This window comes from Aplidium turbinatum, chromosome 15 (assembly GCF_918807975.1).
Source record: "Aplidium turbinatum chromosome 15, kaAplTurb1.1, whole genome shotgun sequence".
Lineage (NCBI taxonomy): Eukaryota > Metazoa > Chordata > Ascidiacea > Aplousobranchia > Polyclinidae > Aplidium > Aplidium turbinatum.
The window spans coordinates 8324144-8337217 of NC_137486.1; the positions used below are offsets into that span (position 1 = coordinate 8324144).

General features: G+C 36.0%; 1 protein-coding gene across 2 annotated transcripts; it reads right to left on the reverse strand.

Annotated features, from left to right (window-relative positions):
• Positions 1–178: 178 nt before the first annotated feature.
• On the reverse strand, positions 179–12153 carry LOC145784579 (uncharacterized). Of its 2 annotated transcripts, none has more exons than XM_082596428.1 (8): positions 11993–12153; positions 10046–10471; positions 4331–4476; positions 2455–2634; positions 2014–2130; positions 1459–1501; positions 870–977; positions 179–367 (listed from the first exon to the last, which is right to left on the reverse strand). In XM_082596428.1, the coding sequence occupies exons 1-8, from the start codon at positions 12129–12131 to the stop codon at positions 342–344; spliced, it is 1185 nt and encodes a 394-aa protein (XP_082452554.1). In that variant the 5' UTR covers positions 12132–12153; the 3' UTR covers positions 179–341. The 2 variants fall into 2 exon arrangements, with proteins under 2 accessions (XP_082452554.1, XP_082452553.1); XM_082596427.1 differs by having other exon boundaries at positions 2455–2736.
• Between the last annotated feature and the right edge of the window lie 921 nt (positions 12154–13074).

Sequence of the window (13074 nt, forward strand, 5' to 3'; positions counted from 1 at the left end):
CAAAACTTAAAAACAACATAGGCGTTTCAAATTTGATGAATAGTTACGGTACTGGATTTTCATTTTTACAAATATTATTATCTCGCGGTACCAATCTACATACTCTGACGCAGTAGGCCTACACTGAATAAAGACTATGGACTGCAAATAGACGATACCGTGTAGTCGCCAGTACAAACAAAGTGGAAAAACATTTTTATTCTCTTACAAACAGATAAAAACAAAACGGTTGTACGCTTAGATAGTTGCAGTGATTAACAATTTTCTATTCCGTTCTCTTAATTTGTTCTAACTATGGCATAAATGCAAAGGAGGTCACACATAGAAGCGTTGTATCGACATCACTTGATGTACAAATGTAGGCCACCTGGAAATAAAAACAACAAGAATCTGATTTGTTATTTTATGAAGAAAAATAACAATGTAGAAAAACTGTTGGAATGATGTTGCGTTACGGATGCATAGCACCTCTATAGCGGATTGCCTAGCAAGCTATACAAAAGCCAACCTGAATCAACCATTACATTACGGGACTTGCAGTTCCGCTTTTTCGACAACATTAGAAGGGTCAATTTGACAATTTTTTTTATCTCTCACCACTACAGTAGCTTGCTTTCAACAAAAAACCTACAAATTACTTTCAAACCAACTTCACTCCTCTTGTATAATCTATCAAAAGTACATTCTTTTGCCAATCAGAAAAAAACGTAACCCTTGTAATGTTGCGGATAAGCCAACAGCGGATACACTGTAGTTTCGCATTTTCATGATCTGAAATTCCTAATGGCAGCATGTTGATCAGAACAAGTAATACGTGCAAATTATATCAAAGAAAGTAAAGTAAGGTATGCTAATACAACGGTAGTTACCTTCGAATTTGTCGTACTTCAAATTCTCTCCAAAGTGGGTGAAGTAGCATGGTGGAGGATCGATCGGATGATTCAATTCTTTGACATTCATTCGTGGTGGGACTAATGCTGCAGCACATCATAAGGCCAGTTCATTAAATTATGTAAGAAAAGGATATTGCCCAAGTTGTCTCATATCCTTGCTAACAGTAACATAGCCATGAAGTTTTGGTCTATTCATGGGTCTATTCTATTTTTATTGGAGCAAAAATTCTGTTTTTGAGAGTTTTTTAATGACACTATATCGCTATCTGGTGGAATAGCTTGATAATGCAGCTTACTGAGCATTTTCGCTGAAGCTTTCAACAATATCATTCAAAAAAAAAGGAGTTTGGACCTTGTGCGTTAAATTATTGCATGTGGTTAAAACATAGTTCTGCGTTTACCCCGGGGAGGATATCGCCTGGATGAGAAAGTGAATCGCTACATCGAATGTGACAAATGACTTACACTTTACAAAAGGTTTACAAAATATAAGATTAATGCCGTATTTTATATATCAAGCTGAGGTGACACGGCTGTGTTTTTACAATCATTTTGTATACTGTACCTGTATTCCGCAGATCAGTTGGTTTTTTCAGTGCTTCTATTAACTGAAAATCAAAGTACATTACATTCAGATTGACATAGAAATAGGCATGCTTCACACATGTATTTCTTGAAACACAAGATGAAAAACAAAAGGATATTGAAGATACTTTTGGGGGTACCATAGCTTCTAACACTGAAAAATGTTATTCTAATTGATAACATAATGTAGCCCGTAGTCCGGTGAGCAATGTTTTCATTTTGGAGAATTGCACCATCTGTCAGCGTTTGGTAGACACATGAGATAAGTTATAATTGATTATTTGATTATTTTAAAACACCCGTGGCCTGCGCTCCCCCTCCCGCTAAGTCAATGTAATATTGTTAAGCAAGTGAAAATTGGGAAAACACAACATGTTTTTCTTTTATTTTTTTAGGCCACTTGACCAAGAGCTCCTTTTACCTAAATTTGTTCCGGCAATCAAATGCTATAGAAAAAGAAACACATTTTTAACAACCGTTGCTATGAAATTAAAAAAATCGATTGATTGCATCAATTGACCGAATTAAACCTTACTTCATTTTTGTTCTCCTTTAAAACTTTGGAAACGCTTTCTTTTCCATATTTATGTAGAATGTTCAAAGGAACTTCTTCCTCAGCAATATCGAACTTTTCTGACCAGATATTTTCATGCTAAAAAAAATGCAAAGGTCTTATATAAGCAATTCAAAACAAAGCGAAAAATTTTAAATAATTATCTGCTTGCAACTTAAACATTAAAAAAATTTGCATATTAGGTTTTGACTTGATGGTGATTTGGCCATCTAAAGTTTATTTCACATAAGTACTGTATAAAAAATATTATTATAAAAAAACAAACAAAAGAAATTTCTTGTTTGCAGCTTATATCTTGATGAAACCTCCCCCAAAGCAAAAGCACAGTTCACTATATGTAGGATTGTAGGCCAACTGGAGATAGGATTAATTAATGAAATACTTTAGCCAACTTAAACTGACTTTCTCGTGCGTTTGATGTTTTCCTTTCTGCTTTTTTCTGTAGTGGTGAGTCATGGTAGTTTCAGCTTGTCTGTCTTGCACATAACGAAATCGTTCGTTAAAGTTTCTCTGCGGAGTGCTGAGCTTGTAGAAACCACCCGGAGCTGTGACCTGTCCGTTTGTTGTGTCGTCCGTGAAACGCTGACCAAGTAGTAACACGTGACCGTTGTGTTTATAGAACTGTGGCGACTGTTGTCGCTGAAACGCTTGGTAGTCATATTGTAAAGTGTCGCCGAGTCCGACCTAAATCGATAGTTTAGCTTTTTTATGATTCATTGCAACAAGATTTTTAGCGGCTATCTATACATGAAATTAACTATTACGTCACAAGCAAGTTTATGATACACTGACGCACATAATGTAGCCTAATAATTTTAAAGTAAAGTAATATAAACGAGCGTAATATTTAGGAACGAAGTTTTCAATCAATCAATCAATTTTATTTTTTGCTGCTGGCGCAAATATGTACAGAACGACAAAGTAAATATACGAATTTGACACCAACAAAAGGGAAAGATGGCAAAACCCAAAAGTTTAAAATATACATCGATAAAACAGTCCTAGCTAAACTACCACTATCTTAAAATTGTACAGCCACCAAACCTAGAAGAGAAATAGAAAAAATAAAATGTTTTTTGTGATAATAGTCCTACAATTACAATTGACACTTGTTTTGTTTTGAATATTATAAACGAGTTTATTTTCACACAAGTCAGTTTAATCATAACCAGCTAAAAATCGATATCGATCAGCTAGCAGCTAAATCACTTAAGCTTATTCAAATAGAATCCATTTTTGTTTTGTTTTTTATTTCATTTTTATGTTATTTTTTATTTAAGTTTCTATTTGAATAAGCTTAACTGAAGATGAGCTAGCTGCTAGCTGATCGAAATCGCTTTTTGGCTGTTTATGATTGAACTGACTTGTGTGAAAAGAAATTCGTTTGTATCACAAGACATGTAACCGATTCATACCAAGCATTGTTGTGGGTTTGACACTTGTCAGAAGATTAATTACGTAATCTTTTATTATGAAACTTGCTTCTAGAAGATTTTGTATTCGTGCGATTCTGAAAACGTCTATGGCTTGATGACCAGAAGAATGAGTTTTTGTGATATAATATTACCATAGTTTCTAGAAGCTTCTGGTCAAAGAAAACCTGTTATGCTGTAAATAACGCGTGATTTGAGTATGATTTTCAGAGTTGTGTATTAGGCTATCAGGATTAGAAGTTGAGAAGTTGTAATGAAAAGTAGGTTGGAAACGATTGTACAGTTCTAGCCGATATTGAATAGAATGTAAAAGTGGCAGTTATTGACAATTATTGTAAACTTGCTGTTGCAAGTAGTGGCGTATATCTATTTTGAAGTCGACGAATAAGTATGCTATACTTCTGGAACTTGGAAGCAATCTACATTCTACAATCTCAAAAGTAAAACTAACCTTATTCGAAATTTAACTGACTGTTTAACATTTGATATCGCAACAAACTTCGTTATCAATTTTTGCAAAGTGTCTTTACTTGTGAAAGATAGAGAGAACTGTGACACTGCTGAGTGCTGAATGCATGAGATGTAGATTGTAGAGTAATGCCCAACCACTTTATTTTCTCCACGAAGTAAGGTATAAAAATTTCAGTGAGTTAGGCTACTACATGAAGTATTACTGCTTGCCTCATGATACAGACTACAGAACTGATTTATTCTTTTCATCGTATAAGCACATTTAGGCTTAACTTCAAAACCACTAAGAAAGTATGAAAACATTGAACTGAAACTGGCATTAGATAGAGTTTAAAGTCTTAGATCATTCGAATGTTACAAACTATAAAAACCACCTTATTCATTGGTTCAGCATTTAGAAGATCTTTGGCTCCCGTTTCGGTGATCTTTAAGCTGGCTACTTTCATAAAGTTTGTTGTTCCAGGTGGCAAACGAAACTTAGGGACTTGAATTTTGCTAGCGCCTGCTTGCGCGCGGTTTCCTAAAATATTTTTGCCACAAGATGTCAACAAAGCATAGTGTAAATAGTACAATGATTTGTATTGGCCTAGTTTAACCCTTACGAGGTTGGGCTCTCTGGAGTCTTGCTCAGTTTGGGGGGGGGCTGTCGATTCTTCTTATGCTTTAGGAGTGATATCTCTGTTATTTTTTAAGGTACGGCTTCAAACTTTGGGATTCACTTTGTAAAATTATTCACGCTGAGCATATCCGAAAATTAAACCTATGTGAATTTTAGAACTGCTCATAGACGTTGAAATGTTGAGGTGACTTATGACTTTTGGATTATTTTGCGATTAAAGCAATTGTAGCGTGAGTTTACACATTATTTTTTGGTAGAGTAATGAAGAACATGCATTGCCATGTTGTGATTAAATTTTTTTTACATAATCTCAATTTGAATCTATATTTTTCATGCAAAATAATAACTTTTCCCACGCTCAAAATAAAGCTCGCTTCTTGACTAAAAGAACAATGCTTCATCAATTACATGCAGTAATGAGATTTCTGAACGCGTGTCACACCAATTTGGATTATGATCTTGTGACCTCGGTTCCAAGAACAGCAACTCCTACGCTTTATTAACAAATGTAGACCAGCTGAAGAAGCAGGGTGGCGTTTATCAAATACTATTATGTAATCCACGAAACGAATGGAAGATCATGCAACAAAAAAAGCGGTTTAAATGCAATGTATTGTAGTTGCAACAGCGTCTCTCAATGTAAGTTCAATGTGAACTCGGCTACATACAAGGCTAGTACTAGGAGTAAGATTACCCGATAAAGTCGATGATGCTTTACATAAACAGAAGTCAGAAAGAAATTCAAAATAAAACAGTTACGGTTCATTAATTAACAGAACGTCACAACGCTTTTCATCAAAAGGAAAATCTGTAATGCCTCGGGTCATTTTCTTGTGGATTCAATAAGCTCTCTAAGATTCATATGCCACACACTAAAATCCAAACAATATTTAGATTTATTCAAAGTAGTATTTATTATGCGTCAAATCATTGTGAACCTGGAGAAATACTTTACAAAGAATTAGCTGCCTTTTTTTTTTGCCTAATGGGCGTTTATGCGATAAAAATGTCAGTTTGGCAGCAAAATATTGATAAGTATTTTGATTTGGTTACAGCAATACCGGACTGCAGCAATTGGCACAAGGCTCTTGCAGCAACGTTTTTCAACTTGATTCAATGGTAAAGCAACCTGTGTTCTGTCAGGTTATGTACACACAAATTCAGAAATATTTAAGAATATGCAATGAGGCACATTGAAATTACAAGTGGCTGCACATTTACAGTTCGATAATACGAGAAATTGAATACAACGCTAATACAATCATTTCGACGTGGATTCAACATTGCAAGACGATGTAAACATGCGCGGGTTTGCAATTAGATTACTTCTCTTCTGTCCTTGTTTGTATAAAAGTCATAAAATCAGTCGTTGTATCCGTGCTAAAATTCAGCTATGCTCAAACCGCATTATATTGATATTTTCTAAATATAAAATGGATTTATAAAATATGAATACAATACTGTTTCAGCATATAAAAATGCTGAATTTTACATCGAGTATTACGATTAGTTTTATGACCCACTTTTTATACAAAAAAGGATAGATGATTTTGATAAGCAATCTAATTGCAAAACCGCACATGTTTACAAGTATTCAACGTCTTGATATGTTGAATCAACGTAAAAATAGCTATCTGTCTAATAAAAGGAAAAAAGGAAAATCTCTCATTGAGCTCCGCGTTTTATTTAGGCTGTGGTTGAAGCCAAAGTTTATAAAACCGCAATCATTCAAATAGTTTATTCTGCGCAAAAGCAAACTTGACATACTCGTATGGAATGTGCAGGGCATAAAGGCTTTTCACAGCATTGACATTGGCCACGGTTTTTTGGTAGTTTATTTTTTGTGGCTTTGGCACCTTCTCAATAAGCAAACGCAGTAGTTGTCCACCGTGGGGACTTCGCTTTGCACGTGAATGAACCAACCCATCCTTTGGTCGATGATATCGGTGCCACCCTTTGTGAAGTCGTAAAGCTTATACAAGCCTGGCTTCTTTTTGCCGTCATCCTTGGTAATCCCCAATAGAGGTTGCATGGTCGTCAACATCAACACATTCCGCATGCCAGAGTTCTTCGTTTTTACTACATAAGAATGTAGGCTGAGATCAGCCTCACTCGTCTGCCAATAAATTTCGTACGAAGATTTCTCCCTACCACTCACTTGCTTCACTTCCAGGGGTATTCCTCTACGTATAGCGTTGAGGGTTCCAGCTGACGTTATACCCCTGTCAAGCAACCACTGCGCGAGTGGTATGGAGGTGTAAAAGCGGTCATACAAAATATTCCGACCTTGAAGGTCACCGTGTTGTTCCAGGCTCATCACCATTCCTTTTACCAGTTCTTCTGTTCCACAAACGTAAAAATTAAATGGCTCTTCCTTCGGTTTACCTGAATAGACCGATGCCGCAAATGTGTATGGGAATCTGCTGGCGTTTACCGACTTGAACAGAAGGCCATATTTCGCAGGCTTGTTTGGATTATATTGCTTGAAGGCAATTTGTGTCCTCATGGGGTATAGCGTTTTGTCCAACGACAAGTAGTCACCTGGAATGACATGTTTGCCGCAGTTTTCGTTAAACATTTCGAAAACGACTCGAAATGCGGCCAACCGGTCATTCTTCCAACGATGCGGCCTAGTATTTTGGTCGTCGAACGAAATGTTCGAAAATAAAAATTTAAAGCGGTTCTTGCTCATTGTTGCACTAAACACGGGATGTCCTTGCAGTTGATTGAACAATACATCCGTGGAATGACCAGCCTGTCCTAAAAGCCCCCGAAAATACTCCAATTCAACAAAGGCCAGCATCTCCTCGTTGTTGGTTGGGCCAAAATAGCAGTACCTGCTGTCATCTAAAATTCTCTCTGGCAATTGAGAAATGAATGTGGCAATTTTTCTATTTGTTTCTTGAACAATAATGTTCAAAATGTTTAAAGAAAAAAATAGTTCCCATGCTTGCCGAGGGGTCTTGGCTTCTTTGGCTTCTCCTCTAACACCAATCGGGCCAGATATAATGTTAGCCCGGCCCCTTCTCCCATTGTGCACCGGTCTCGCATTAGACCAAGTAATGCTGACGCCGCCCTCTTGTCTGTTCTTTGGCTTTTCTACAAAAGTTGTATAAGACTTCAGTGTGTCAGGAAAACTCAACAGCATCGTAGTTGTTCATGTCGAGATAGGAATCTATGCTGTTCACCAGTCTTTTCGATGTTATAATCCGTCCTGATGGCGCAAACTCCGGTTGAACATCGCCCATGGAAGGTAACTGGTCGTCAATCTCGATCGGAATCGCTGTTGCGGAAGTTGACGGAGAAGAATCCGCTTCTTCATCTGAATCGGAGTGCCATAAATCCTCCAAATCATCCACCTGGCTTTCGTCGTCAGAATCCAGTAAAACATGTTGCAATATTTCTTCAGCACTGAATCCTTGCCTTGCCATGTTTTATTTAAAAGTGAAAAGGACGTAATTTTTTTAATAATGGCGTTGAAATACTAAAGAAAATGTATAATGAAACAAATTGTTAGTCCCATAGAAACTAGTTAGAAAAAAACTGTTACACAGAATTATAAAAATCGAGAATAAATCAAAACTTTGCAATATAATAAATTGTCAGACCGTTGTTAAAAATTGTGAAGTGCACTTTACATATTTACTGATGATGAAACTATATGAATGCTATGGTTATCTATGGTGATTCAGATTAGCTTTTTGAGCAATGCTTCACGTTTATGATAAACTACACGTAGAAGGGAAATCCAACAGGCGTTTGCACAATATCGTCGTTTAGCGACGTAGATTCGACGAAAGCGGCGTAATAATTAGTAGGCCTACCTGGTATCAATATTGGCTGTTTCTGCAATGTTGCGTTATGACCATGAACGCCACGTGGCTTGAAAAACAACATTATAACGCTGAATGAAACCATGTGCATGAAACTGATAATCTATCTAATAAAATTATCTCTGATGTAAATTCAACGATTGGGCAATGGTATGTCTCAACAAAATTACCAAATATTCCATCATTTTGACGGCTAGAATGCATTGTTAAACCTAAACCGAAAAATATAGATGCGCTGTTCATTCATAATTTTTGATATTTGTTTATATGTTTAGTGAAAATAAGCTGTCATTCTTGTTATTATATTGAAAACGAAAAGAGCAGTTTGCAAAACGTCTATATTACCATGAATGCGGTTTCATCTATTTTGATTGTCCCTTGCTGTAGGCCTACTCAGGCAAGTTGTAATTATCACTTCACATGAGACAACTTGACAAGTAAATACACAAGTTTTCACAATTTATGACGAGTTATAGCACATGGAAATGTTACGCTACAATTGCTTTGCGAGGTACTGCATCGCGGTTTAGTTTATCAGTGACAGTGAACCTGGTACAAGAAGCCTCGAATATATTGATTCAACTAAGCTGCATCACGTATAAACGTGGTGGAACGATCGTCCTTTTCACAAAAGCGTGATGTTCTGGTTTATCCTACACAAATGAGAAGCGTATTGCATTTCAAATCTTTACATGTCGACTTGGAAATAAATGTTTACAAGTATATGTGAGAAGCTTTGGGAACATCGACGCCTTTTCTGCTTTTGATAGTGTGTCGGACAAAAGGAAAGATTTGAAACCAAAATCATAATATGTTACAGAGCAGCTTCTATAGTAGGCAATAACGTTGTAGCCTATGCTTTGTTTGATTGAAAGGACATAATTGTCTGCGAAAAACTATTCTCGCTCTAGATGCATTGGCACCAAGTCTTATGTTTAATTTTACGCAATTTCAACCGCAAGCGACGGTAACTCATCGTATCAAAGTTGAAGCTTTTCTTGTATCGACGTCGCTTATAAGCCGTGGTGAGAACAAAAGGTCCACGCATACTGTCAATTTCCTTCACGCTGTGAAGCAGTTAGGATTAACGAGACATGGGCCAAATTAATTACTTTCATCCAGCTGGTGGGAAAATTTTGAACAATAGAATATGAAATATTTCAGAGGATGTGCTGAGAAATGCCTTATATCTCTCAATTTATAACCTTTATTCGCTCAAAATTTCAGCTCAATAGAGGTGAATGAAAGTTAGGAAAAGTCAAGAAATCTCATAGTCGCAGCCTCAGTGGTTTTAGAGATACAACTGTTGATGCAAAAAAGTTGAATTGACAGCCCCCCCCCAACCTTCAAACAGTTAAACCAAAAAAAAAAATGCAGCAACATGGGTAGGTGACAAATTACAGAATTTTTTTTGCCAGATCAAACGTTTTCAAGCAACAAGTAAAAAAATTCGGTTGTTTTTTTTTTTATCGTGAAATTGTAAAGCAATATGCAGCGAGATGTAGCTGAATTCACAGGTCATAATTGATTTTTATAGCTAAATTAAAAAAATAATTATACTGAGATATCGATTTAGTCACATAACTGGTTTTACGCCTGGGAATTTATTGTAACTAAAAAGACTTGATAAAAAATACCTTGAGGCGGTTGCGACATTGGTCGTTGCTTCAGTGAGTTGTGGTTGCAAATAGAAGAGTTAGTTTGGGCAGAAAAAAACCTTTGAGGGATAGGCTTTTCAACGTCTGCACTGGCGAGTGCACTTTTACAAAATCGATTCTCTTGGTCTTCTACAGAAGTATTTGAGAAACAAGCCCTGCTGCCACTTCTGCTGGCAATTTCATGCACACTTTCTTTCAATGGTAATCTTTTTTCAGCGCTTTTATCAAAATTGTCAGAAAGGTATTTGTCAGAAAATTTATAATATTCTCTTCCAAATTCTTCTCCTATCTCAGGTTGTCTATAATCTCTTAATCCCCAGGCTTTATCCACCATACGTTGAGGAGTGGGACTCCTTTTTTTCCACTTTAGCTTGCTGCTGCGTAAGTCCGAGGCTGCTTGAATGGCTGGAAAACAAAAATACTTCACAAACGAAAAAAATTCAGTAGACCTAGTTAACAAGACACATTTTCAAAAAAAAGGTTCTCGAATTGTTCAAATAAATTGTAATTATTGATTTATTCAAATAAAACAATTAAAAGTTACTTCAAGTTAGACCAGGAGTTCCCAACCGGGGGTACTCGTACCTCTTGGGGGTACGAGATTAAACATCAAGGAGTACGAAGATTCTTATGCCACAAAGCAGCTTTTCAAACAGATTTCAAAGTGCAGTTTTATTTTGGAATTGTAGATGATATCATGCCATTACCGTCTTTGCTTCAAAAAAGAAAACAAAAATTATCTACAAATCATGGTTGTTATTTAGTAGGCTAAGAAGCCTCATTGTCTCATAACAATGTGTTTTTTTACTTGCTGCTGCTGAAAATGAAAATCGAAACCTTGCTAATTTTTCTTGTCTTGATCAAATTGCAAATAACTCTTTGCTGCAAAATGTCAAAAATGAAATTATTTCCTATTTAAAGATGCTGGTTGATTCTTTCGATAGTTACTTTTTTGCTGGTGAATTTAATTATTTCCAGCATTGTATGATAAATCCATTTCTTTTTGATTGTCGGATGAGGATAATTTGAAGGAGAACGTCATCGAAATGAAAAGCTGCCAAAAACTGAAACTGCTATTTGAAAAATCAAAGTTAAAAGATTTTTGGTGTTTTGCTATGAATCTTTCCCAAGTTTGCTATAGAAGCCATGACAGTGTTCATTCTCTTCTCAACAACTTATTACTGTGAAAGTGGCTTTTCGACCATGATTTATATCAAGAATAAGCACAGAAATCGTCTGCAACTGAATGCAGATGTCGCCTTGAGTAAAATGGAACCATCGTTTGAGCGGATTTTATCAATGAAGCAGCAACAAATATCTCACCGAGAAGTGACAAACAAAATAACTGACATTTAATTTTTTTCGATCATTGCATTTTTGTGTGAAATATCGGTTTAACGTTTAATTGAGCTATAAAAGCAATTTAATTTAACAAGATATGCCTGAAAAATTCAAACATAATTTTTTGGGGGTACGAAGAATGCTTTGACCTGACAAAGGAGTGCAAACAGCAAAAAAGGTTGGGAACCCCTGAGTTAGACCTATACATAAGTAGAAGGTTTTTCAAAGTCATGAAAGGTCAATACAAAATTGTAAAAGTGAAGTATTTCCTGACTTCAAGAATAAGAATACTGCAACATGCGCACGTAAAGAAAGAAATTACTGGCTTTATTTTTTGGGGATTATTGTAAAAGCATCGTAACGGTGTTAATACTGTGACCTAAATATCCTTAAAACTTTTAGCTTGAGAGAAAAATTTTGTTGTACTCTTATCTTACTTTTTGGCAAGCTTTTGTGCAAAAGCCGAATACCACCCATCCAACACCAAATCCCTTTATCTTACATAATCTTTAAAGCAGCTTTATTTCAGTATTTATAGCGATATGAACCTCAGGAAAAACATGTTATACGTTTACAGCAACATACCTTTAGAATCTTGCAAAAGATTCCAACATTTTCCGTAGTTGTCAAGAGTTGTGCCGAAAATCGTTCTATCCGGATTTGCCGTCGTCTTCTCACTTTTACTTGCACGGTACGCCGGTTGTACAGCGAGTGATGCAGACATGTTTGATTCACTTTGTTATAGACAATGCTTTGCTCAAATTAAAAAGAATTTTACGCTCGCTGAACATAAAAAGCAAATATACCATTTCTGTATTGAAACCGCTATCTCAAAGCGATTCAGACATGGAAGACCCTCTCAGTAGATTTGAACCGTGCAAGCCAATTATATGAAACAATGGCCATTGTAATCTTTCTATGGGTTTCAAACAACATCCATTATAATGTCCCACAGAGAATTATTGCTACCTTTCTTCTTCAATTTTTAAAATCAACAATATTTCTGTCTTTACATTATAGCCTTTTTTTACTTAAAGTTTATACGCTCTTTCGCTTTTGGGCTTACCGATCAAATACACAGTTGAAATAATACTTACAAAATGTATTATTACGCTGGTAAATAATAGTTTCATTTCTAACTACCACATGTTTTTTCTTTACAGAAAATTGTCTAATTTGTTTTTTTGTAAACTATACGTTTAAAATGATTCGATTACTATTGAAATGAGGCACATAATTTATGTAGGATGACGTTGAATCGCGCGACATGCAAAGCCAACGCTTTCGTCACAGAAAAGCCGATTTTTGCTTGCTTTTTTGATAAAAGAAAAGTGTTAGACTATGAATAAACTTTTTAACATTGATGCTCTTCTGTTTGCTGAAACGAATAAAACCATAATCAGCTGCTTATTACTGCGAAACAAACATGTTATAAGTTTAGTCACTCATTGACTGCATGGCACTTAAAACAAAAATCTCAACTCGCTCTTTAACTTGCACTCTGAGTACGCTCTTGTTGTTTTGAACAGTAGCTTACATGTTACAGCCATGCTGTAGCTTACAGCCATGGCACAACCATTAGGCCTACGCTGGTTAATGCTTGAAAGTTAGTTCATACACTACGGGTGCTGTGCTCCTATCATAGATCATCGCATTGTCAAACATAG